Raw genomic sequence first — 25,959 nt, 5'->3', positions numbered from 1 at the left:
TACTTTATGCTGGTAACTTAACAGAGTTCCAACTTAATTCTTAGTTCTTGCTAGATATGGCGGGGGCGCTATTCCCAAACAGGAAGCTCCCAGCAAACAGAGCAAACATGCTAGCAATCCCTCCCCAGACTCGGATTATTCCCAACATACATTGGCAAGAAGAACAACACTGCAGACGACATCAATCTACGCCAGGACCGGACAATATTGCTGCTAGGGGCAAAAAGGAGACACACACCTATACCAAATCTGGGAATAGATCTTGACCTCCAAGCCGCTCAGCCCTACTTCACAGCTCCCGACCAACCAGCATGACTATACCGCCCTTCGCATTGTCCTGAAATCCTACCCACCCGCCTATCCACCCGCCCAGAATACCCGCGTTCAATCCCTCCCCGCACTGGCGCTTCCGCAAATCACCACCATCCGCCGCGACATGGAGAACCTATCCCTTCACGATCACAACAACGGCGGCCATGGTGCGCGGCGCGGTGGGGGGCCACCTCCGCTCCCGCACGGCCACCGAGGCTATCATCCGCAGCCCAATCCCCCTCCTCATTCCGGCTTCCCCCACCACCACCAAGTCCCGCCCGGCGCTCCTCCTCCTGCGCCAGGCCAAGCACCCTCGCCCGGCCCTATGATGCCACCAGCCCCTCCTCAGCTACCCCCGCAGATGTTCACGACGGCTGCGCAACTACTAGACTTGACTGATAGTGAGCAGCGTCCCTCTTTGCGCGGTCAGCCCTGGAAGAAAAATCGCATTGAGCTACCATTTTTTCGCCAGCGAATGGAAATTGGTATATATACAGGGATAAGTGCTGACTAAATCTCCACCGCGCCTTTTGGTGGGCTGTGTTTCCAACAGAAAAGCTCGTTCTCGTTCTCCGAGATGGGCGCAAGTTGATTGGCGTGCTGCGCAGTTGGGATCAGTTTGGTAAGTCGTATATATCTCTCACTTCTGTCTCATCATCACACAAACTCAACTATTGCGCATGAAATAGCCGGATTGTACTAATGTATCCGCTTTACTATAGCCAACCTTGTCCTCCAAGGGACTGTCGAGCGGCTTTACGCGGGTAACCTTTTCGCAGATATACAACGAGGAATCTACCTGATTCGGGGAGAGAATGTGCTCCTACTAGGAGAAGTTGTACGTTTACGAACGATCCGCCCAAAAACAAAACTTGGACCACCCCAACCCTCCGGCACACTACTGACTGGCTCAATTGTTCAAATTCAGGACCTAGATAAAGAGGACGATATCCCCACAGGCTACCGCCAGGCGCCATTCGAAGAAGTCTTTGCGTTAAAGAAGCAGGAAGACAATGAACGTAAAAAGGGCGACAAACGCCGCAATACCAAACTACAAACCCTCGGCTTTGAAGCTGAGCACAGTGGAGAGGTTTTGTTTTAAATGCTCAAGGTGGTGGTGCCTTTTTATTGTAAAGTCTTATAATTCTTTCATGATTTAAATGACGGGGACCTTATTACAATCTCCCCACGACGGTTTTCTTTTCTTTTCTTTTCTTTTCTTTTTTTTTTTTTTTTTTTTTTTTTTTTTTGCGGCACAACATTTAACCAGTGTCGCACATGGGAGCCTCAATTATTTGTTAGAAGAGGCTACGGAACATGCCTTTCACGCTCTGTACGCTCCGTTGTTTTTGTTGTTTTCGTTTCATCGGACTTCACTCTTGATTAGTTTCTAGGGTCTTTCCCACAAGATCGATATGCGCCTTTACATGACTACATTGGACTTCGACGAACCATGAATGAGCGTTGGGGTGCGAGTTGATCAACCATTATATCGACAGAAGATAGAACAAAAAGGGCGCGTGGAGGTTGAAGAGAAAGAGCTGATGGGTGGGTACTGTCAGGCGATGCAGAATATTGTGAAATGCGTCTAACCTGTGCGCGAGAATGAAATGGATGTATGTATATGATGCTATAGCGAAAAGGTCTGATCAGCGGCCTTTAGGGTTGTTGTCTTCGACATAGATATAAATATGAACCCGCTGAGAGCGATTCTCTAGGTTTATAATGTTTATTTATTATACATTACTGTGATCAGTAGCAAGCAAAACGAAAAAAAGAATATCCAAAACATATGCATTTAAATTTATTCCAGCAAGCAAGACTAAATCCAATGCACAATATCCCGCTGTTTTTCTCATTCTTACCTAAATATAATAGTTCTATTTGCTGCCGTTGTGTTTCCCATTCTGCGCCCCACAAAATCTGCTATCGATAAAAAAATATATATAACCACCAAAAAAATCGAACTTAGTTTTTTTTATCAGCACTCCAAATATCCAAACACCACCCATTCAACCACTCTCAGGTCGTTTGCCGGCACATTTTGCACCAGTGATTTCCCTCTAAGCTAGGGATACACTTTTGCATTATGGCGACGCTGCAGGAAAAGCTCGACAAGATAAAATCTCCAAAGCTACAAAACCAGCACCATGTGAGGAACACACCGCCGCACAGCTACTCGAGGGACAGATAAAAAGAGAACTCAAGGCTAATTTTCAAAACGATAATGAACATTACAGACTTCAGTAGTCCTCTCCGCAGTCGAAGATACGCTCCGCGACCAAAATGCCGACTTCACAGCAACCGCATACTTCGCTGCCCTCCTCGCCCTCCTAGGACAGGCCATCTCGACGACCCAGGGCATCGTAAACAAAGACCTCGCTTCTTCTATCGTCTACCTCCTCGACACAGTCGCCCCCTTCGTCCCCGGCCCCCTCCTCGTCTCCAAGTTCTCTCAGATCCTCACCAGCCTTGCGCCTGCGCTCACACTCCCAGAAGCCGAAGCCCCGCTTCTTAAATCGTCCGTAGGATGTCTACAGTCGCTGTTGGTCGCCCAGGATTCGGCGGCATGGGCTCTGCCACCGTCACAGATAGGCCCGCGCAGGGCTATGGCTGGCCTAATGGCGCTCGCGGTAGACCACAGACCCAAAGTACGCAAGCGGGTGCATGATACGTTGATCTATGTGTTGAAAAATCCCCCACCAAGTCCGTCGCTAGACCACCCTGCAGCGGATATGTGTGCGGAAACAGCACTGCATACTCTAAGTGAGAGTATCACTGCGGCAGCGAAGGCCAAAAAGGGTCGACATGGGCAACAGCAGGCGAGCCAGCACGAACCAATGGTCATCCACGCGGTGCAGTTGGTGAAGACAATTGCAACCGCTTCGGGCGGTTGGCCGACGAAGAAGATCGAGCCGTTGTGCGAGTTGTTGATGAACGTGTCAAAATCGTCCAACGAGTACCTAACAATGGCGGCATTTGAAGTTTTCGAGATTATATTTGAGGGCATGGCGGATGATTTCTCCTCGTCCAAGCTGCCGCGTCTTATGGAGACGATTTCGGAGCTGAAGCCCGCGCAGAACGATTCGCAATTACTCCCTCCGTGGATTGCGGTGCTCTCGAGGGGCTACGACGTATCAGCGCAGGTGAACCCTGAAGAGACGTTTGAGAAGCTCCCAGAGCTTTTTGACCTTATCTCATCCTTCCTTGCTTCGCCGTCTCGGAATATTAGGGTGTCTGCCTCTGAGTGCCTCATCTCGTTTCTCGTCAACTGTATTCCGGACACAGTCATCCTTGAACCCTCGATATATGACGAAAAGGTGTTTGAGAAACTGGCTAAAATAGCCACTGGGCTACTTTCTGTCAAATACCAAGCTGCATGGATGGAGGTATTCAACCTACTCGCTGCAATGTTCGATGCTCTGAAGTGGAGATCATTCCCCGTTCTAACGGACACCCTACGGACGGTCGGGGAGCTACGGGGTAATGAATCGTTTACCGGCAAGAAACAAGCCGACCAAGTCCTCGGTTCTGCAATTGCCGCAATGGGTCCGGAGGCAGTATTGCAAATATTACCTCTGAATATCACACATCAAAAGGCAGGCCAACCAGGCCGAGTCTGGCTTCTTCCCATTCTCAGAGACCACGTATCAAATACACGCCTGTCATTTTTCCGGTCTGAATTCGTGCCACTCAGTGAAGCGCTATTCCAGCGCGTTCTCGAATACGGCAACGCTGAGAAAACTGTCGAGGTGAAAATCTTCGAAACTCTCGTCCAGCAGACTTGGGCGATTCTGCCGGGATTCTGCGAACTGCCACTAGATCTTACGGAATCCTTTGATCAAAGCTTTGCTGAGTTGCTTGCAAATGTGCTCTACAAGCAAACGGAGCTGCGTGTAGATGTGTGCAGAGCGTTGCAGAATCTTGTGGAGTCAAATCAAGCGATTAGTTCGTTGGATACCGAGCAGGACGATCTGATCCTTCAGCGACGGATAACGAAGGAAGCTGCGAAGAAAAATCTTGCACATCTTGCTAGTTTCTCTAGTAATCTACTCGCTGTGCTCTTCAATGTTTATAGTCAGACACTTCCTCAATTCAGGGGCTTCCTACTCCGATGCATCAACGCATATTTAAGCATTACAGGCGAGCAGGTATGTATATTTTATTTTATACCGCCATTTTTTACTGTTGGTAACTAACAAAGTACTCTTAGGAATTGATCGAAACTTTCACGCGCGTCACAACGATGCTTGAGGGCTCCCTCAACGAGCCGGAACCCGCAGAGCAGAAGCAACCGAAAGGCTCCGGCGACAAGATGCCGCCAGCCTCTCACACCCTGATGGATCTTGTCGTTACGATATCGATATATCTACCGAGATCAAGCTTCGTCACGCTATTCTCGCTTGCCGCGGTCGTCCTCAACAAAAAATCCTCCGACCCCCAGTTAATCAAGAAAGCATACAAACTCATTCCGCGCCTCGCTACGACCGAAAACGGTGCCGCCGCGCTCCGCGAACGCAGCTCCGAGCTACAATCTCTCATCCTTGCAACAGCGGACCAAACACCAGCCCCAGCCCGCCGTGACCGGCTACTTGCCGTCCATGAAATAGTTACCTACCTCCCAACCTCAGACCTATATTTCATCCCTTCTGTGCTGCCCGAAGTAGTGCTAGGATGTAAGGAGAGTAACGAAAAGGCGCGCACAGCCGCGTTCTCCTTACTCGTCCACCTCGCCCAGCGCACTATAGACCCAGACCTCAACCCGGCTGGCACAGTAATCCGCAACTCGCTCGTGCCGCACATGCCTGATACAGCCCCAGATGCCCCCGCCACGATCGAAGAGTTCTTCACCATGGTCTCCGCCGGTCTTGCAGGCAGCTCGCCGCACATGGTCGCTGCCTCAGTAACGGCATTATCCCGGCTCCTCTTCGAGTTCCACACAAAGTTACCGGCGTCCATCCTGTCCGATCTCGTGCAGACCATCGATCTGTTCCTAACAAGCAACAGTCGCGAAATCGTCCGGAGTGTGCTGGGCTTCGTCAAAGTTGCCGTCGTCGTGTTACCCGAAGACATGCTCCGGCCGCGCCTCGATTCACTCGTACCCAACCTCCTGGTCTGGAGTAAGGAGCACAAGGGCCGGCTAAAGAGCAAAGTAAAGGGCATCCTCGAGCGGTTAATCCGACGCTTCGGCGCTCCGCTCCTGGAGGGCCTAGTCGGCGAAGCTGACCGCAAGTTCGTCGTAGCGATCCGCAAAGAACGTGAACGGCGCAAGCGTAAGAAGGCGCAAGCCAAGGAAGGCGGGGATGAGGATGAAGACGGGGACGAGCATGGTGGAGACGCCAGCCGCGCACGCAAGGGCGCATCAGCGACGGTGACGCACCAACCCCGCGGCGGCGAAAAATCCTACAGCAGCGAATTCGACAAAGCCGTCTACGGCTCCGACATGTCCGACTCAGACTTCGCAACGACAGACTCAGACGACGCGAGCGAAATCGACATCGACGAGCAGGGCAACATGCACGTATCCTCATCATCCCATAAATCCGGCCGCAAGCAGCAGCAGCAGCAACAACGAGGAGCGGGGGGAGCTGGACGACAGAAACCTAGCCGGCCAGGCGCACAATCGCAAACGCAATACATCCGTGAACTCTCGCCGGAATCGAACCCGCTCGATCTCCTCGCGCCCGATGCGCTCGCGAGCATTTCAACGACGAAGCCCTCCGTGCGCTTCCTGGCGACGAAGACTCGCAAGCGCGCCGCGCGCGTCGATGCGGATGGGAAGTTACTGTTGGGCTTGGATGGGGATGGAGATGTCGGTATGGCTTCTGGCGGTGCTGGTGGGAGCAGTGATCGTAATGGCGGCGGCGGTGGCGAGGGAGCGGGCGAAGCCGAGGGCGCTACTAGCGTCAATGCGTATTTATCTGCTGTTAGTGGGCCGGATGCGGTGCGGAGGGGTCAGCGGGGCCGGCTGAAGGTTAGCCAGGGGCGGAAGAGGGGTGGGGATGAGATGGATATCGATGATGATGAGGGCGGGGTCGAGGGTGCGAAGGCGATTGGGAGGGAGGTTAAGGGGGCTAGTGGTAGTGGGAGGAGAGGATTGGGGGCTGAGAAGGTTAGGGGTGAGAGTGGGAGGGTTGAGAAGAGGGGGTCTGGGAAGGGGGGACGGTTTGGTGGTGGTCGTGGTAGTGGAGGGAGGGGTGGGAGGGGGAGAGGGGGGAGGAGGTAGAGGAGCTATGGAGGGGTGATATTGGTTGGTGAATTGATATGATGGACTGGTGATACCTCTGTGTTATCTAAAAATATGGAATTGAATGGTCCACGGAAAAAGACGGTTGATTGAAAAATTTACGCTCGGTGTTCTCCCTGCCCCTTTGATTTGGTTATTTTCTATTTACTTACTCCGTATTTTCGCTTCCATTCTCGCTCTCAAATCTTCAATATGATAAATCAAAATGCTTCTTCCTAGATATGCTGATATACTCCCTATATGAAATCGCCTTAAATTTTTCTCTTCTTCTTTTCCTTTTTTGGTTTATCGACAAATCACGATTTCAATATCTCTCTCCCTTCCAGCCTGCCCAAGCCCCCCACCATCTACGTACATAATAGCCAAAAAAATATGCACGTACATACTTTGTATGTACTGTACATGCATGTATACGTGCAACAACAGCAACTGTCCGACATAACAGCCTAGATCTATGCATAGAATCGCATAGCTGTTACCGTTTCTGGTACTATCTTAGGATATGCAGATATGTCTGGGCGAGCGCAGACAGCATAATCTGTGCTTGAGTCGTCTGCCGGCTTCTCTGCGTGCGGGGGGGTTGGATTTGCGAGAAAGAAATGAAGTAACAAGAGAAGGGGAGAGAAAATAACAAAATTCATTAAAAAGGCGTTATCTGGGTGGAATATTTAGCTAATGCAAAATATTATTAAGTTACCTATTTCTCATCAGACAGACATGAATCAATCAGCCATTGCTGTGGCCCTTTTAAGCACTTCCACTCAAAAGGAGAGGAAAGAGGTGAGAAGGAAAAACAAGGAAAATACAACGCCCTGAACAGGAAATACGTTCCGTGAGTATTAACAAAAATAATATCAGTAATAAATGTACGAGCCAACTAAGTAGTGTATAGTGCAAAGTTATAGTAGTTAGAGCGCCAGCATAAACCCTCCATCTACTAAATATACAATATAAAATATAAAAAGCAGGGAAGGAAAACAGGATCAGAGCCCTGATCCAATACATATCCAGATAAAAAGAGACCGCCAGATAACCAAAATCAAAAAGCGAAAAAAAATAAAAAAAATAAAACGAAAATTAAAAAGTCAACCCGGCCGAAACCCAAACACCCAGAACGAAACACATAAATGAATGTAATAATAATATATAAAAAAGACCTCACAAACACAATTCAACCCTAACCACCTCTCCTCTTCTCCCTCTCCCTCTCCCTCTCCCCCCTTCTCCTCGCCCAACAAAGCCACCTCCACCACCAATTCCGCACCCCCAACACCGCCACGCGGCCATCATCCCTCCCCTCGGTCCCATCCGGGTTCCCAAGGATCATGGCGAAGACCCAGAACGAGGCGGCGATCCAGGCAGCGATGAGGAGGGCAGGGATGAGCAGCGGGGAAAGGAGGTGGATTAGGAGGAGGAGTGGGGGGGAGTGGGTGGTGGCGGGGGTTGGTTTGAGTTGTGGGGAGCAGGGGAGGGAGGGGAATGAGGAGAGGGGGGAGGTTGGAGGTGTTGTGTTTGGAGGAGGGTGTCTTGGGGAGGAGGGGGAGACAGGCGGGGAGAGGGGGGAAGGCGGGTTCCCGTGTATTTGAGTGTTTGGGTGTGAGTGTTGGGTATCATTTGTTGTGGCAGTCATGGTTGTTGTAGTCGTCGTTGTAGTGGTGGTGTTGGTAGCCTTCTGCTGGTGAGAATCGATCGTATCGTACGGATGCGTAGACACAGCCGCACCACCGTTCCCATCCTTCTTTCTCGCCCTCCTACAATACCTCGCACAATGCCTCCCATCATGACTATTATTATTACTATTATTACTATTCGTGATATCGACCTTCCTCCTTGGTGATCGCGGTTGTGGCGCAATGAGGCGCTGGTGCCTGCGTAGCAGAGGGAGGAGGAGAGAGCATATTTGTGCGGAGGGAGGGGATTTGAAGAAGGGGGACGGAGTGCAGAGGCGGAGCGGGAGTGTTACGAGGAGAAAGAGGAGAACGGCGAGGGTGTAAAGCGCTGCGATGAAGGTTAAGGTTGGTACGAGGAAGGAAAGGCGGAGCTGTTGTAGACGACGATTAGCAGGTCATTTCTATGCATGATTTGAGTTGATTGAGTCTCTTTCCATCCTCCAATTGTTCCAATTCTTGCGGTTTTGGTGTTGTTCTGATGTTGTCTTCCCAGCCTTCGTGCTTGAGGACGAGGCAGAAAGAATATCCAGTACAGCTGTTTTCTTCTTTGAAAAAAACAAAAGCTTCGAAAACTCAATTCACCCAAAATAAATTCCAACCACAAGAAAAGTGAAAAGTGAAAATAGAAATAATTTATATATCTCACCAGTATGAAAAAAGCATTCTCCGTCTCCGTCGACCTCACCACATCCAACCTATCATCTCCATCATCATCCTCATCCCCATCCTCGTCATCATCATCATCATCGTCATCATCATCACCATCGTCGACCTCTACATCATCCGCGTAAACCAATACCCGATTATCCACCTGCTGCGCCCGCGGACTCAAGTGCCCTGACATCAATACACCATGATTGTTATGCCCGTGACTGCGCCGCGCTTCCATTCTCGTTTGGATTTGAGGAGCATGCGTCTGCTCTAACATTGACGCAGGATGGGAGATGGTATTTCGCTCAATGGCATGGGAATGCGAGTGGCAGTCGTCCTGGTTCTGGTTCTGGTTCTGGTGCGTCATAGATTGCGGTGCGCGGTGTGAGAGGGTAGGAGCAGCATTGGGAGGTTCTGCGGATGGGGGGTATAGCTGAGGCTGGGGGAGATGGATGATGTGGTGGTTATTACTATTGCGGTTGGGATGAGGGTTGTAGGAGGGATCTTTAAAGCTGTCGTTTCGGGAGTGAGAATGCGGAGAGGGGTGGTTGTCTGAAGATGGGGACTGCTGGGAATAGTAGAGGTGATTGTCGTCGTCGTGGCGCTGGTAATAGATATTATGGGATGGGAACGTTGGGTTTAGGTGAGCTGGAGGAGGAAGAGGACAGGTCGAAGACGTCATGGTAAACGGCCGGCACTGGGCATATATAAGATATGTCGTGTCGCTGTACTAACGTACTAGCAGCTGTAGCTAGAGGCAAGCACTCTGGGGGCGGAGCAGGGCCTGCAGGCAAGACATCGACCACGGCGAGGGTGGGGATTGATATCCATGGACGACAAGAGGTGACGGAGGGCGGAATTTGACTGCGATACTATTGGAGGGGAAGCAAAACGACAAAGGGGGGTGGAGGAGAGGAGAGGAGAGGAGAGTAAGCGGCAGAAATAAAAGGGAGCGTATTATTATCGCATATATGTGCAGGTGTTCAAGGTGATAATAATTTATGTGTATATATATAGATGAATATATATATGGCCAACAACCTTGGGATATCCACCGGGGGCATATATATAATAACGTAAGAAGAAGAGAGGGCGGGACAGCGCCCAGCGGAAACCAAGCGCAACCCAAGATGGGCCCAAAATCGGCCCCAAAATCGGCTCCAAGAGGGCTCCAAGAGGGGCTCCAAGAGTGCTCCAAGAGGGCTCCAAGAGGGCTCCCAAGATCTCCCAAGATGTCCCAAGATGTCCCAAGATGTCCCAAGCCTGCAAGCAGGCCAGAGCAGGAAAGAAGAGGACGAGGAAAAGCACGGCGGAGCGCCGGGACTGGCTGGGTACGCGCCAAGAACGGCCCTCGCCCAGGCGCCGAGAGCTTGGCGGAGGGTTGCTGGGAAGTGGGCGATCGCCATTATTCTCGGATATATCGATTATGCCCAAGCCATTAACTATATTATTAGTGTGTGTGTGTGTGTGTCTGTCCATCAAGAATCGGCTAGAAATTATTCATCTTAGATATACTCTGTACATTTCTGTATAATTATGCATACATACAACAGAAAGATAATTGCAAGCAACTTTGCACCCAAGCTCAGACAGAAAAATAAAAATAATAAATGATGACGCAGACCCGTTACATATCAGCTGTTGCTTTGGCTGGTAAGTTGTAACTCTTTTTCTCTCTTTTTCAGCCTTCCTTCCGAGGTTTGCTGGTGGAGACGGACCGCCAAGAATGAAACGCTTGGCCTTGGTAACGGAGTAAACAAGCAATACAATAAATACAGTATCGCCCATCCATAAAATACAGCATACAGCACCCGTCAATACTAATAATTTCATATTAATACCATCCCTCCCACACACACGCGTCCCGGTCTTGGCGGCGCTCTTGGCGGGACTCTTGGCACTTCCCTCCCCCCCGACACCTTTCCCTTTTCGGCCACCGCCAGAGCCGCTTTCAGCTCTTGGCAACGCTGGGCCCAGGGCGGAGTCATGTGATATCTGTTCGTTTTCCAATTATTTTTTTAGTATTATTCCCGTCTCTTACATCCAAAAAAAGAGGGAGTCAATACGATACGTGCGATGTCTAATAATACTTGTAGATAGCTAAATGCTGCTTCTGCAGGCTCGCACCGTTCTTCGTCCCCATAATCCGGACCCAGCCCACGGATCGCGGCATTCTGCTGGCCACCCGTCTGTGCTCTGCATATCAATCTTTCATAATACCTGACAGCCTGACAAGCCAGACAGCCAGGCAGCTAGACAATCAAACGGAAGCCAAGCCTATCAAATATATCTGCATTTCCAGATAGATAGATATGGTACGTTAATATATTATGAATTCTTACCAAAACAAAAAGAGTAAGGCTCCAGCAGCGAAATTCATTTAATTACTTATTTCGCTTTCTATAAAATATATATATATATATATATATATATATAAAACACATCTCTACCGCCCGTTCTTCCACGCGCCTGAGAGTGAAGGTAGTAAGTAACTATGTTGTAGGGATATATATTATTTAATTATTTCATCGAGTATTCTATGCCTTAGTAGCATTTAAAAGGAAGGAGCAATGGGGTGGGTAAGTTAGACGAGCGGGAAATACAATAAAATTATATATATTCTGAATGGGAAGACAGAATCATATCTCTCCCCTCTCCCCTCTCCCTCTTCTTCTTCCTCTTCATCTTCCTCTTCTTCCCCTTCGCGATAAAAGCACCGTCAGATCGAACGAATGATGGATTGATATCCTCCCTCTCTATCTGCCTGTTCGGAACCAATCCCTTTATTCTTCCTCCCTCCCCCCTCCCTCCTCCCTCCTCCTCCGCCGCCGAGCCGATCGAATCAGCAACGATAGGTAAGGCAGTAACAGTAAGTACTTACGCACGTACGTCCACAGCTGGGGACCGGCCCCCGGGGGGGGGGGGAGGGGCTTCGGACTTCGGTTTTAATGTCACACGGAGGAGGAGGAAGAGGAGGGTCTGTCGCTTCTCCCAGCACCGTCCCGTCGCTTGCTGCACCCTTGCCTGTCATTATTTATTGTCGCGAAAGGAAAAGCAGTACTCTGTGCAGAGTACGGAGTAGACAGGTGGTTAAAAAGCAGCAATCCGTTATAGTTACATAGTAATGTACATGTATGTACGGAGTACATGTACATACATAGTACCGAACAAGCCTACTGCTGTTTGGCCAGTGAAACCTAGGTAGTTAGGTATCTATCTACTTAATTAACTATCCATTAGTTACTCACAACCACAGCATTCATCTATCCATCTATCCATCTACTGATTGATCGATCTACTGCGTACATAGGCCGCGCGGAGGATTTTTATCAACAGACATACAACATACAAAACCAAACCAACCAAACCACAGACCCATAGTCGACAAAAAAGCAAACTAATCCCGAGCTTTTCCCAAGTAAGTCCCCCATCGCCCACGGAAGCAGCCGGTCAGAACCCTGTCTATCTCCCGCCACCCACCTGTGCATTCATGGTTCGGTCTTGGATAAACCTCTCGTTCAATTCCCGATTTTTCAATAATGAGATAATTACGTAGGCCCACATATGTTATATTCATACTCATGATATTCATATTCTGCTTTGTGTCGAGAAAGGTCAACAACTATCTAGCTAATCCAAGGCTACCTAAACTAAGTCATATACTCTTATTTTATGATGTTATTCAATGTCAAGTTTTCAGGTTTCAAGCACGAGAAGGAAAGAAGGAAGGAAAGGGGGGGGGGGGGGGAAATATACATAGAGATATCAATCTAAATTTGAGAAAGGAAAAAAAAGGAAAAAGAACAATGCAAAACCAGCAACAGAGCGTTAGTTGGACTTCGAAAGAAAAATAAAATAAAAAATCCAAGCAAAAACACAAAAGAAAGTCGCATAAAAAAATACTGTACCGATGTAGAAACGAGAAAGGAAAAGAAAAGCAAGGAGGGCGAAAATTCCATTTACCAACCCATCCACCATCCATCCCAGATGGTGTAAACAAAACAAAAACAAAAACAACAACAAACCCAAAACAGTATCCTACCCCTATTCCCTTCATACTTTCACCCACCCTTTCTCTCCTTCCTTAACTCGACGCATCCCCTTTGCCCTGTGCCTGTACTTGCTGCGACTCTCTCCCACTCCCGCCATTCGCAACCCCGTTATTACTCCCGCTGCCACTACCCTTTGAGATACTCCCTCCATTCGGACTAGTGCCTTTCCCACTTCCGCTTCCAGCACCCTTCTTCTCCTCCTCCCCGCCATCATCATCGTAATCCTCATCAACTTCCATCTTTCGCGCTGGGGGTTCGTGCTGCATCGTCTCTTTGCGCTCCCGTTCTCGTTCTCTTTCCCTCTCCCTCTCCCGTTCCCTATCTCTATCTCGCTCACGCTCCCTCTCATCCTTAACCGAACCAGTGACAGCAGCAACAGCCAGACCAGCCGGCAACGACGGCAGTGGGCCCGTTTGATGCGCGTTACTCCCATCAGCCACCATCGGGGCCATCGCGGGGCCTGGCTGTGGCTGCTGCTGCTGCTGGCCTGAAGACGGTTGGCTCTGACCCTGCATATGCTGGAAGGAAGGGAGCGTGGGCGCGTGATGCGCTGCCTCAGATGGATGATAGGGATCATGCACGCCACGTACGTGGCCATGAACGGGACGTTGTTGATCTTCGCGTTCACGTTCGCGCTGCTGGGTGTCGGAGGAATCCCGCCGGCGGAGGTCTCGGGGCGACGGGAGCTGTGGTTGCGATTGTGATTGCAGCTGGGATGACGACGGGGACATGCGCCGGGGTACCGGCTGCTGCTCATCTAGCCGCGCACGACTCTCTTCGTTTGCCAGTTTCTTTACAGGGCCGGGTCCTTGCTCTGGTTCCCAATCACGGCCTCGTTTCATGGACGATGGGGGCCGTTCGTCACGTTCTCGTTCACGGTCGCGCGTAGCAGCTTCGGCGGCACTCATGGTGGATGCGGGTGGTGCGACACCTGCATTGGCTGCAGGGGCCGGGGGTCCAGGGTGATATTGGTGTGGCGGCGGCAGTGGATACGAGGATCCGGGGGAACTTTGGCGTTCATCACGAATGGGGCGTACTTCAGTTGGAGGGGTGTATGGACGAACATAGGGGGCTAGCTGGGGACCTGAAGGGGTGCCATTGGCTGCAGCTGGCGCAGGACCCGCTCCCTGGGCTAATGGTGGTGGTCGCCCGGCGGCGGTATAGTTTCCATTGCTCGCATTGCGGTCATGCTGCTGTTGCTGCGAAGGTGGAGGTGGAGGTCCTAGCTGAGGCAGAGCTTGCGCGCCCTGGTATGAATTGGGAGCAGCCAAGCCAAACTTTGGTGATGGGGAGAGTCCGCCCTTTCGAGGCCCAGGATGTTGAGCTTGGTCGGGGTATGGAAGTGCTTGGTCCTGTCGCGGGCTGGGTTGCTGAGGACCACCCCGCACACCTTCACGGTGATCAAATGGAGCCGGGCGTTGTGGTGGTGCCTGAGCGTTTTGAACCTCGCTGACACCGCGAGCCCAATTGTCGATGCGACCGGGGGGGGCCGGACCTTGTGGTAGTGGGCCACCACTTGGCGCTGGAGGACCCCATTGATGACCTGGAGGCATACCCACGCCAGCTGCTTGGTATGTGTGAGGATTAACATCTTGTGGAACAGGGGCAGTAGCCTGGTTGGCGCCTCCTGCCTGGCCGCTTTGCAACAATTGCAATCGAGATTTAATGTGAGCATTTGTGGGGTCGAGATCAGCGGCACGTCTATACGCATCCAGGGCATCGTTCGTCTGGTTGTTGCATGATTCATACTGAAACGAAGAACATCGTGTTAGATTTCGCGGGCAAAAAGGTGGATCGTGAAATAAGAGGCCACTTGAGAAACTTACCAGAGTCCCTAGATCATACCATACTTCCGAGATGTATGGGTTCAAGCGAATGGCTCGGGAATAAGCATCGAGCGCATCGCGGTACTGATTGATTTGATAGTAAAGCACGCCGATGGAACACCAGAATGTAGGATTCCGTCCGTCACGGTAGACAGCTTGCTGGTAAGCCTCATATGCCTTAGGGTATTTCGCCTGAGACATGTAGCATCGTCCAAGGAGGTACCAACTCTGGGCGTCGCTGTTGTCTGCAAGGTTGTTAGCATGTATCGCCTATCAATCTCCCTAAGATGTCGGCGCAACTGTGTACAGTAGGAACATACCAGCTTTAACAGACTTCTCCAAATACTCAATGGCCTGTTCCTGGCTGCTGTAACTGTTGCTCAGTTGGTGGTGCAGCCATCCGAGTTGCTGTAATACTTTTGCATGATTGGGATCGCGGTCAAGTACCCGCCGGTAAGCGGCCTTGGCAGAGTCGTACTGCGTAACCAAAGTCAGTATATAAGAAAAGGTAAAGATAAACGGGGTAGGGGAGGAGAGAAAAGAGCTGCTCACATCTTTTTGTTGTTCATGGACATGGCCGATCTGGAACCAGATGTCTTCTTCAGTGAGAGGACGGGGTGGGTCGGTGACAATGTATTTGAAGCACTAGAATTATCGGAATTAGCCCCGGTGCTCAGTGGTCTTTATTTTTATCGGAGGCCAATTAACCAACCTCCAGACTCTGATTGAATTTCTGTTGTTGTTTGTATATTATGCCAAGGCGGAAATAAATCTCGTTGGCCTTCTCGAAATCTGGCTGCATGCGCATGACTTGCGAAAAGGCCTCTTCTGCGTGGTCGAGGGAGCCGTAGCGGTCATATAGAATGCCAATGCCATACCACAGTTTTGGCTCCTACAAAGTTGTTAGCAAATAGATAATTTTATTTGACGCACTAAAAGAAAGAAAAACAAATCAAAACTAACTTGAGGATCCCTAAGATGGTACAGAGCCTGTTGATAAGAGGTGTACGCCTCTTGTAGATTGTCAATCATAAGATGGCAATGACCTGTTTTCTAGTTAGTAAAAAACCATACAAGCTACATGTACAAACAAAACACATCAAGTATGCAAATACTAACCTAAGCTCCCCCAAGATTCGCCATTTGTGGGATCCAATTTCAGGATATTCTGCAGATACTCAATGGCCTTTTGGAACTGTTCTCGGGTACGGAGGATGCAGGATATAGCGCTCATCGCGGGAATTGACCATTGATTATGCCGTAGAGCCTGTTCGTAGGCACTCATTGCGCCATCCAGATCGCCCATCAGTTCAGATAAACTCCCTATAGTACTAGTTAGTCTCTGTACATTTGTACCAGTTGTAGGTGGTGGTTGGGAGGGGGAAAATTTGGCATACCAATTTGCAGCCAGACGCCTTCATTGAGCATAGCGATTTTCTGACTGATGGGGTTGGGAATAGGCTTCTGAGGCTGTGGCTGTTGGACAGCGACAAGGCCGTTGACTTGCTGTTGTTGCTGTTGCTGCTGCTGCTGCGGTTGCGGTTGTTGTTGGGGATGGGTGGTAGAGAGCGGCCCAGGCCCAGGACCGGGACCGGGGCCGGGGCCAGTGCCGGGGCCGCCATGATGTGGATGGATGCCGCCCGGGGGTGACGGTTGTGGATGGGCGGACATTGGAATGGAAGTGATGGTTGTGGTTGTGGTTGTGGTTGTGGTTGTGGTTGTGGTTGGGCTACGGCTATGGCTGTGGTGTTATGTCGTCCACAAGAGACATGGACAGCAAACACAAAAACGGGAATCGCGGCAGCACGAAGGGAATCACTGAGTCAGCAGCAAGACCCTCCGGGGGCGTGGAAAGAACCAGGCATCCACGACGAGGATTGTTGAGAAGATGGTAGAGGAGATGACGGTAGTGATAGCGGTGGGTTGGAGGGGGGAGTGTGGAGTGGTGATGTGGTGATGCGATATGAGGCAGAAAGGGGAGAGGGGATTATGTAAGGGAGGATGAGAAGGAGGAGGAGGAGGGGGGGGATATGATAATAGTTAGCTAGTGAGTAGTTGAGGGGGAAGATGGGATGTATGAAGGTATGATACTTCCAAGATTGGGGGATGGGAGGACTCCAGGCAGGGTATAACAAGAAAAAGGAGGAGGAGGAGGAGGAGTAGGAAGAAGAAGATGAAGAAGAAGAAGAGCAGGAAGAGAGAGACAGAACAACGAAGAGAAGAGAAGAAGAGAAGAGAAGAAGAAGAGAAGAAGAGGAAAGACGCAGCAGCAGCCCGAAGCAAAAAGGGCGAGCACAGCGAACGGGGCATTTGGCGCTAGTGGGAAGGGACTTGGCCCAGGGCCAGCAGCAGCCGATGCCACCAAAATAAAACACACACACACACACAAACACACACAACACACACACACACACACACACCCCACACTCACTGCAGCGACTGCAAACTACTCGCCTGAGGGGGGAGGGAGGAGTGGGAACGGACTTCTGCTTCCCCCTTCCTTCCTTCCTTCCTCCCTTTCCTCATCTGCGGCCTTGGCATCCTGGCGCCATTGCATGGATGGGGCCAGGTTGGGCCAGGATGGCGGGTGGTGGATCCAGACAACTCTGCGCCAGGCTAACCCCCGAGCCAAACCTTCCCCGGGTGCATCATGTATGTACAGTACAGTACTAAGCACTTCAAAGAGTAGTGTAGTAGTAGTAGTAGTAGTAGTACCAAGCGCACTACTGGAAATCTTATGTCAACAAGGCAAACTGCACCCTCTTCCCTTCAGCTCGACGAGTCAACTGTGGTACAACCCTTGCCCTGGCCTAGTGCCGCCTTGGCAAGGTCTTGGCGGCTTGGCGACCTCTGCCTGGGGCTTGGAGGTCTTGGAGAGGCAAAAAGGGCACTAGGCCTTGTCTTATGTAAGCAGCAATTAGCATCAATCGCGCCGTCCTGGGCTGGCTGGGGAGCGGGTGGGGCGTGTGGGGCGCATGTGGGGAGCTGGTGGGACAGTATGGATCAATAATGGAGCTTGCTGGCTTAGTGCGGTAACTGTACCTTGGTTGGCTGATGACACCACAGAAGCTGCGGTTGTGTCTTGTGTGTCACGTTGAGCAATTAATATATAATTAAATAATCCAGTCGAGGATGTTTAACCTAGGTATGAGTAGGGTAGGGTAGCCACCCTCGGCAATCCACAGAAGAATAATAATGGCTGGCGTGATGCCACAAAAAGCTACTTAGCAAACTCTGGCAAATTATTCTTCTCACCCCACGCACGCGCGCGAGCGAGGGGCCAAGCTCCCGATACGGCGATGCCCAGCATTATTATTATTAAATGGATTCTGCAAACACCTTCCTGTAAAATTGATGTTTGGGGGCGTATTTAGTGCAAGCGATGTATTATTGCTGTTCATTGCGATGTTTCAGCACTACTGAACAATCACAGTATAGTATGAAGTAATTAAATCTGATTTACTCTGAATCTGATTAGATATGTAATTTAGCTGTAATATATACACCGCCATTACAAAAACAAAATTACAGGCAAGACTCCATTCTATTTAGCATCCTGCCATAAAGGGCCGCAATCTGGGCATTTAAACCTAGATAGGAAGGCGGGTGCATACTAAAAATCATCTATTATTATTACGCAGCGTATTGGTGTTTGATATTGAACCCTAGCCGCCTCCTTGTTCCTTGGTTCCCAGCAACCCATCAACATGGTAATAATAATAATGATATCCACCACTGATTCTGCCTGGTCCAGCTTTTTTATCTGATCATGAATGCATTTCGTCTCATTCTTCCCCCCTCGCACAAACCTCCGCGAAGAATAAATGCATCAAGGTCTAAAAAGGAGCATCCGAGCACTCAGCTTACTCATTCAGAGTCAAGAGGAACTTAAAAGGAAAATTCACTATTGTCAAACTCTATCTTCATCCCCCTATCATCATCACCTCGCACACATCATCAAGATCCAGGTTTGAAAAGAGCAAAAGAGGAAAAAAGGAAAAAGAAAAAACACGCAGACGCGCACAAACTGTGTGATAGGTGACAAGCCACACTCATCAAACACATCATTCATCAGACACCAATACGGGGGTACTTATTCCTATTCGTGTGGCTATTCTTCCGACAGAAATAAGCGCCAATCTCTAGGAGTCTTATTAGTTACATGTTACAAACATCCTGCTCGCAATCCTTTTAGCTCCCTCTTTCTTAGCTTCCCCTCTAGCCCGTCCCACTCCGACCAATCTGTTTCCTTTTTTTTTACCTTTCTTTTTTTTTCTCCTTCCGCTGACTCCCGTTAGCCGTGCCAAGAGGATGGGGCCTGCAAGCAAGCAAGTCTAGTAGTAATACGCAGTAATAGGCCCCAGGGTGTGCCCTGTCCAATAAAGCGGCATTAGTCAGGTGGTTTTCAGAATCATTCCCTGTGGGGGTTATATATGCAATTAAAAGCCGCGTGGAGCCGACTCTATAGGGGCTTGGTTAACCACCTAGCCAGCTAGCGGCTGGGCATGCATAAGCTCCGAACTACTAGTGAGCTTGGCTTCCAGTGGCCACAGCTCCCAAACTTATAGTTAAGGCCTTGGCATGCCAAGCCTGTTAGTTCGGCTTGACCCCTCTAACGCGGGGGGGCTTCTACCCCGTAGAAAGGTGGGTAATGCCAGCGCTGGGATTCGAACCTGCGCTTCTTATCACCGACGCCAGTATTAAAAGACGCTCAGAAATTCTCAAATTGAAAAGTATATCAAATCATTGACGAATATAAAAGAATTATATCTATTCTTCTTCTTCTTCTTCTTCTTCTTCTTCAATTTACAGATGTATGCAGTCAGAGGCTGACATCTGTCTGATAAAAATCGGAATTTTCCTAGTTACAAAGTTAAGAATATATATATGAAACCAGCATTTATATATACATCAATAAATATCAGAATCTCATCTCAGAAGCAAACAGTTACTCAAATAATCAATTTGAAAACCTTTTAAATCAATTTAAACAGCACTTTCAATCTAAATATCAAACAACTGTAAAGAAATATCAACAAATGTTCAATAACAAAGAAATTTCTCAGACAATATGAAAAGCTACAAAACAAAAAGCCCCCTGCAGTCTACACCTTAAGTTATATAATATACTTATTTTAACACTCTATATGACGGCTCATCTCAGGGGTTCTTAGTTAAAGCCTTTAATCTTCCAGCTGTCAATCTCAATAGCTTAACTGGTCAGGCCTCACTGACTCTAGGCACCCATCTCCAGGGAATTACTCCGTACAGCGTAGGAAATAAAAACCATCTGATTAAGGAATTTAGAGCACCCTTGAGCCCAGTGAGGACCGAAGATGAGATGAAGCCTAGGCACTCTGATTCGTGCAAGCAAGATCATGACTGTCAAATTGATAGACTGAAATCGACGATGATTTCACGATCCTGCAGGCCACCCTAGGACCCCCGAAGTCGAGTACTTGATCTCTCACTACTTGAGGACGTCATCGGAACTTCCTCCCCTCCCCTCCCCTCCCCCCAAGACGCGCGGGAATCGGGATTATCCGAACCCGTAGATCTACGCAGTAGGGCCAAGCGCCAAGCGCCAAGCCAATATGGCGCGAGCCATGTTGGGAGAGGGGGAGTCACCGAAGCCTACCTACGGAGTACCTACGATGCCAAGGGCCCGAATCAAGGCAAGTTACGGGTACGGGGCCAGCCTACGTAGCAGCGACAGACAGCAACAGGTTTGCAACGGGAACTCGAGTTGGCCCAGCACACCCCCTCCCCCCTCCCCCCCCCGGGTCCCTTTGCTGTACGTGTATGCACGCAATGCACCCCCCGTGTGGGTGGCGATCATATATATATATATATGTATCGCGCGCGACGACCGAGTATTATTATTGTTTTATGTATGTATGTATCTATGTATGTATCTATGTATGTACGATGCTTACGGGCTGCTGCGATGGGGGGCCCTTGACGAAGCTCTCTCGGGGGGTGGGATTCGAGCTCCTTACGCGTTAGCCAGGCAAACCAGGCCAGTGACAGGCAGGGTAAATGAAATGCATGCATGCAATGCCTGCCACTGCCACAGGGCAGACGGACGCGCACGGAAATTCTTACGTACATGGGACAGGCAAATAATAATAATAATAATAGACAGGTCTTGGTTCGTCACTGACCCGGGGGGGTTGGGTTAGCCAACAACGGAGTGTGTGCCGCTGATGGTAACCCAAGGTATTAACCCATTTATTATTAATAATATTATTATTATCCTCTTGGAGGCTTGGAGGCAGGGGCAGGGGTGAATCACCCGGTGGTTGGGGTGGAGCGTCGTTTAAGGTTGGCGCGCAACTTTGTGTGACTTGGGCGGCGGTTTCATGTCCAGGATGCAATACTAATACGATGCACGGCGTGATTGGGAGGGGAGGTAGGTTGATGACGACGAGTTAGAAAAGCCTGCTCTGGCGCTGTCCTCGGCGCAAGAGCTGGAACAGAACAGGAACAGCAAACTGGTGTTCGCCTAATAAGAAATCACGAGAGCTGTCACGATTTTTTTTTCCTATTTTTCTTTTTCTTTTTTCTTTTTCTTTTTTCTTTTTTTTTAAGAAACAGTCGAGGAGTGACAGAGATAGGATCGGTTGCAGCCACGGCTGACGGTACGGAGTAGAGTAGGGCCACAGAACAAACACATCATACTCCGTAACTACATCACATCATGATGGGCAACCATTAAAAGGCTCCACAGAAAGAGACAAAGCTCTTTCTTTTCTTTTTCCTTCCCCCGCAGAAAAATCTGGTAACTTGCCGCAAAAGAACTTTTTTTTTTCTCCGTCCGTCCCCAACACACACACCACCCACCCCTGTGCCGTCAAACGTGAACAAAGATAAAAAAAAGATACCGTATGAAACATATTATTAAGTTCCGGTTGCACTCACTGTCCACGAGCCACGAGGCCTGTTTGCCCTCACTCAAGGGCATATTATTATTATGCACAACATACATAACTCAATCAGCTCCAGGTCGAGATCGACCTTGACCCGAAAAGGCCATAATGACGATGGGGTGAGTGAGGTTGGTTGGAGACTTGGGAGTTGAGTTGAAACTACTCCGTAGGCATAAATAAAATAAATAAATTCATGGCGGCTTGGGTTGATCCTCGCGTCTTTGAGACCGACCGATGCAAAAAAAGAAAAAAAGGAAGGGAAAAAGAAATTAAAGCTAAGAAAGGCTGCTCAAAGCACCCACACTTTTTTAAATGATTTACTTTTTTCTTTTTTTCTTTTTTTTCTTTTTTTTTTGCAATCCATCACGACTGAAACAAGCCGAAGCGGACGAAAAGGTAAAAAAACTGGCAGTTTGTACGAGCTTGTTGGTGAGAGGTATGCGGAGGTAGGTATGCGGAGCACATCCACCGGCGCTGCAAGTGCCCAAGTGCCATCGTGCATGGATATGACGGACGGACGCGAGGGTGACGCTCTTAAGTCGTGCTTGGTGCATTTTATTTGCAAATTATTTTTATGCTTTGATGGTTGCATTTTTATACTCTTGTGCTCCGTAACTACCGCTGCACATGTACTCCCGTATGTAGGTATGTACGGAGTCCGCAGTTGTATGTGCACAGTAAGTAGTGGACGTGGGAAAAAATTTCCGTGTGTGACTAGGCTGGCCAGTTAAGAAAAAAAAAAAAAAAAAAAAAAAAGCTCGCGCTATTCTTGGTTTCCGCAGAGGCTAAGAACCGGCAGAAGGGAAAAAAAGAAAAGAGACATTGTTCAATGCATATTTTTGGTCCTTGGATCGTGGATTTGCGACGTGGTAATTATTACTTATTGGATCTATCGAGTAGTCCTCATTGTTGCTTGTTGCTTCTGCAGATGCAGAGTACAGTGTACAGTGTACACAAGTTCTGTTATATCTGCACAAACAGCACCCCCCCTATATTATTCCTCAACTACTTGTACCCATCCATTGTTAGGTGAGGGAGACTCTCCCAGGAAATTTGCCTTCGAGGCTTGTGATAAGTTAATGGAACTTTCGTGAGCCTTTATAGCAGCTGCAGATTGGGAAATGAAGAGTCTACTTTTTACAATTCTCTCAATATTCTCAACCGCTCCTCAACCACATAAACGGTCGGTAAATTCTGGTGTTAAATATCTAGAGTTAGCTATTTTGTTGACTAGATTTGCTTAGTAGACATTCTTTAGATACAATATGAGTGAGGCTATTATTATTGTTCTTCCATACTATTCAGCCAGCCTCTATCCATCTCAATGTTACCATATCTGCATTGGTTCAGTTGGAGAAAACACAGCTATCAAGAAGAAGAGATCAGATTGTCATCTATATAGCACGAGATAAAATATGACGATATAGAAATCGTATTTCATTGCCTGTCTGTCAGTGATAGAGAAATTCAGCGTTGTAGAGCCATCTTATCCATAGATAGATCCATGGATCTCATATAGAGTTGAGCCCCTCAAATGCTCAGCCCTCAAAATCCCCAACCTGTTTGCACAACAGGAGAGAGAGGATGAAAAAAGCAGTATTAAAGAGAAGGTCAAAAAATATAAAAGTTAAATAGATAAATAGATAACCATGTACTCACTCCTCACCAACTCCCGTTCGGATACGGCTCACTTCTCGTCCCCTTCTCCCACCCATTATGGATACCATCCCAATACTGCAACCGAATCGTACTCCAATCAATCCCCTGGTCCGTATCAATCGTCAACCCATTCACAACCCAAAAATACATGTCCCCATACTTCCCAAAAATGAAACAGGCGACCCCGCACGTCTGGCAGAAGTAATGGCGCATTCTCTTCTCGCCGAAGCTGTACTCGGCCAGCTCGTCAACTGTGGCCGGGGAAAGCAGCGTGATGTCCTCTCGTTTCTCTGGCCGGACGGATATCGAGCCCTTTTTGAGGCAGATGGTGCAGTTGCAGCGGCTGGGGGGGATCTGGTTGATGTCGACGTTCACGGTGTATTTCACGAAGCCGCAGTGGCAGCTGCCCGTGTAGAGCTTTTTGGACGACGGGGGCGCGGTTTCGGTTGCCATGGTGTCTTCGTTGGGCCTTTGTTCTTTTTATTGACCTAGAGTGTGATGTATGGAATGGAATGACGGCTTTGATAAATGAGTATTGTATCTCTCTATATATATATATATATATATGTTTGGATCTTTATGGGAGACGGGCGTATCTGACTTCGGTCGGCTGTGCTTCAGCGGGAAAATATAACTATTGCTCGAAAAGGTTCTCCCAGTGTCTCTGCTATATTCTCTTCTTGAAACAAATAAATGGAGAAAAAAGATTTGAATGAAGAGGGATTGCCTGCACGGGGTAATGGGACAATTATATACTCTCCGGCTGAGTGTTACTCTGGTGTCAGCAACCCGGATGGACACCCAAGTAATACTCGTACCAACTTCATTAATGTGTCCGACTGATGGTAGGGACGTCCACGAGCATCCATATGGTTCCATGCCAGGGGGTCTACAGGCTAAGAACGGGGAGCTGACAATAATGGCACCGAGATGTACATGTACATACAGTAAGTACATGTACAGTACATACACAGATAAGCTCGACAAACTAAGAGATGACATAGATACACATTGCTGCAGCCTGTTATCCTTCTGGGAGGTTTGCTTATTTTGATGCCCGAGGTCATTGGTTGAATTAATTAAACATATGGGTATATAGAATGCGAACGCACAAAGGAAAAAAGGTGTTCAGCCAAACTCCTCTCTACCAAACTACCATACACTCCAAAGTAACTCTTATCTATCTAGACTAAACCACCTATTTTTGGCTTCACTCCTTCTCCAAGACGCCTTCTCAGGCTCGACGATGACTCACCAACGGCCTGGTTTCTATAACGGTTAGGTGAGGGAGGCATCTGTGATTATTAGCGGGAAGGGAATTGATAGCAAATGCCAATGATCCTCCTTTTTTGTATTCGTTTCTATCAAGAAGAATCAAGTTGGAAGGCATCTCGGAGCTACTTGTCATATTTCTCTTTATCTTTAACCTTTGACTTTGCGAAGTCCCAAGCCTTAGGACACCAGAAGGTTGGGGGTGGTGATATAGAATCCGGTGTCAAATTTTGATTCCTGAGATTGGTTGTAGGGAATTTGATATCTAGGTCAGACGCGGTGGTAGAAGATGTGATGGAGTCCAGTCAAGCTGTCCAACGCAAAGCAATACCAGAATGTCCCTTTCTCCCACAATCTTTTCAAAAGCTCCGCATAAGAAAAGTCACATCCGACGATTGCGATGCTCCTCCCATCCCGGCCCAACATAGCTTTCTCCACCTGCTCGAAAATATCTATGTATTCAGTGCACATCTTATTGTACTGCGTTTCGTCGATCCTATATACTGCCTGACTTGTCAACCAGTATGGGGGGTGTTGCATTTCAATAGGACGAACGCAAGCCCATTCTAGGGTCAATAAGTTTCGTGATATGCTAGTTATCATCATCAACAAAGAAGTTGCTAGCATGCAAATTAGTAAGAGTAAGCACAAAAGGCCCAGAGCGTAGCTTGCGGTCAAAAAAATTAGAATATACGGTTCTCATCGTTGTCAATGCACACATCTGGCTTAATGCAATCTTTCATACTCGAGGCGCCATTTGGTTGGTAGCGTAGTCGGTTATCATGGACCGATAGAAGATCATGGATGTAAGTGTCAACAGTTGAATACGAGGTTTTACGCTGTATATCGATGGGGATGTTCTCGTTTTCAAGGTGGCAGATTTCCAACATTAACAGCCTGTTATTGATATCCAGGATGCACTCATTGTTGATTGTCAATGATCCAATGCGTGGTAATGGCTTCCGGGAGAGAATAAGTTGAATTCTAGCCAAATCGCTGAAAAGGTTGCGTCTAAGTGTTGTTTCATGACATCACTCAGCATATGACAGAGAGAGCATTTTCCCGTCCTCGACGTAGTCAAAAAGCATATAGCCAACACCAAGCCCATCAAGAGCAGAAGCCTGGTGCTTCATGTACCAGCAGGGAACAGGACACTGGAAGAGGGATAATATCTGTTTTTTAAAATATTGAAAGCATCTTGTGAAAAAGGGAGCATTTCTGATAGCTGTGAACTGCATCTATCGTTAGGCTTCTGGACACCTGCAGTATATGGTCTATTGGGTGTTCAAACTTGGCATACTTACTCGCTGTCCAGTTGACAGGCCAAAACCATGAAGAGAA

At 48.7% G+C, this 25,959-nt stretch overlaps 8 protein-coding genes across 8 annotated transcripts; 4 read left to right on the top strand and 4 right to left on the bottom strand.

Annotated features, from left to right (window-relative positions):
* The first annotated feature begins 126 nt into the window (after positions 1-126).
* Positions 127-2,157, top strand: BDBG_05704 (small nuclear ribonucleoprotein). The gene is made up of 4 exons (XM_031722274.1): positions 127-713; positions 866-934; positions 1,035-1,150; positions 1,241-2,157. Exons 1-4 carry the CDS (start codon positions 437-439, stop codon positions 1,412-1,414), a joined length of 636 nt encoding a protein of 211 aa, XP_031579118.1. The 5' UTR covers positions 127-436; the 3' UTR covers positions 1,415-2,157.
* A 116-nt stretch (positions 2,158-2,273) lies between these two features.
* BDBG_05703 (pre-rRNA processing protein Rrp12) lies at positions 2,274-6,810 on the top strand. Its single transcript, XM_031722273.1, has 3 exons — positions 2,274-2,464; positions 2,553-4,463; positions 4,526-6,810. Exons 1-3 carry the CDS (start codon positions 2,402-2,404, stop codon positions 6,536-6,538), a joined length of 3,987 nt encoding a protein of 1,328 aa, XP_031579117.1. The 5' UTR covers positions 2,274-2,401; the 3' UTR covers positions 6,539-6,810.
* A 359-nt stretch (positions 6,811-7,169) lies between these two features.
* BDBG_05702 (uncharacterized protein) lies at positions 7,170-10,641 on the bottom strand. The gene is made up of 2 exons (XM_002624148.2): positions 8,876-10,641; positions 7,170-8,600 (listed from the first exon to the last, which is right to left on the bottom strand). The coding sequence occupies exons 1-2, from the start codon at positions 9,560-9,562 to the stop codon at positions 7,737-7,739; spliced, it is 1,551 nt and encodes a 516-aa protein (XP_002624194.1). The 5' UTR covers positions 9,563-10,641; the 3' UTR covers positions 7,170-7,736.
* BDBG_05701 (uncharacterized protein) lies at positions 10,123-11,207 on the top strand (the record flags this gene model as incomplete). The annotated part of the gene is made up of 2 exons (XM_002624147.2): positions 10,123-10,337; positions 11,000-11,207. 2 exons carry the CDS (start codon positions 10,123-10,125, stop codon positions 11,184-11,186), a joined length of 402 nt encoding a protein of 133 aa, XP_002624193.1. The 3' UTR covers positions 11,187-11,207.
* A 1,154-nt stretch (positions 11,208-12,361) lies between these two features.
* On the bottom strand, positions 12,362-17,482 carry BDBG_05700 (glucose repression mediator protein). The gene is made up of 8 exons (XM_002624146.2): positions 16,156-17,482; positions 15,878-16,081; positions 15,722-15,804; positions 15,471-15,650; positions 15,311-15,403; positions 15,079-15,235; positions 14,759-15,003; positions 12,362-14,680 (listed from the first exon to the last, which is right to left on the bottom strand). Exons 1-8 carry the CDS (start codon positions 16,427-16,429, stop codon positions 12,965-12,967), a joined length of 2,952 nt encoding a protein of 983 aa, XP_002624192.1. The 5' UTR covers positions 16,430-17,482; the 3' UTR covers positions 12,362-12,964.
* A 4,576-nt stretch (positions 17,483-22,058) lies between these two features.
* BDBG_17298 (uncharacterized protein) lies at positions 22,059-22,418 on the top strand (the record flags this gene model as incomplete). Its single annotated transcript, XM_031725052.1, has 1 exon — positions 22,059-22,418. The coding sequence occupies exon 1, from the start codon at positions 22,140-22,142 to the stop codon at positions 22,416-22,418; it is 279 nt and encodes a 92-aa protein (XP_031579116.1). The 5' UTR covers positions 22,059-22,139.
* Positions 22,419-22,779: 361 nt separating this feature from the next.
* Positions 22,780-24,409, bottom strand: BDBG_05697 (glutathione-dependent formaldehyde-activating). Its single transcript, XM_031722272.1, has 3 exons — positions 24,355-24,409; positions 23,948-24,256; positions 22,780-23,865 (listed from the first exon to the last, which is right to left on the bottom strand). Exon 3 carries the CDS (start codon positions 23,797-23,799, stop codon positions 23,350-23,352), a length of 450 nt encoding a protein of 149 aa, XP_031579115.1. The 5' UTR covers positions 23,800-23,865; positions 23,948-24,256; positions 24,355-24,409; the 3' UTR covers positions 22,780-23,349.
* A 479-nt stretch (positions 24,410-24,888) lies between these two features.
* On the bottom strand, positions 24,889-25,951 carry BDBG_05696 (uncharacterized protein; the record flags this gene model as incomplete). The annotated part of the gene is made up of 3 exons (XM_031722271.1): positions 24,889-25,238; positions 25,313-25,629; positions 25,923-25,951. 3 exons carry the CDS (start codon positions 25,949-25,951, stop codon positions 24,889-24,891), a joined length of 696 nt encoding a protein of 231 aa, XP_031579114.1.
* Between the last annotated feature and the right edge of the window lie 8 nt (positions 25,952-25,959).

The sequence above is a fragment of the Blastomyces gilchristii genome (genome assembly GCF_000003855.2).
Source record: "Blastomyces gilchristii SLH14081 genomic scaffold supercont1.11, whole genome shotgun sequence".
NCBI classification, from domain to species: domain Eukaryota; kingdom Fungi; phylum Ascomycota; class Eurotiomycetes; order Onygenales; family Ajellomycetaceae; genus Blastomyces; species Blastomyces gilchristii.
The sequence above is the reverse complement of the archived record's forward strand: the minus strand, read 5'-3'. Positions and strand labels throughout refer to the sequence as shown.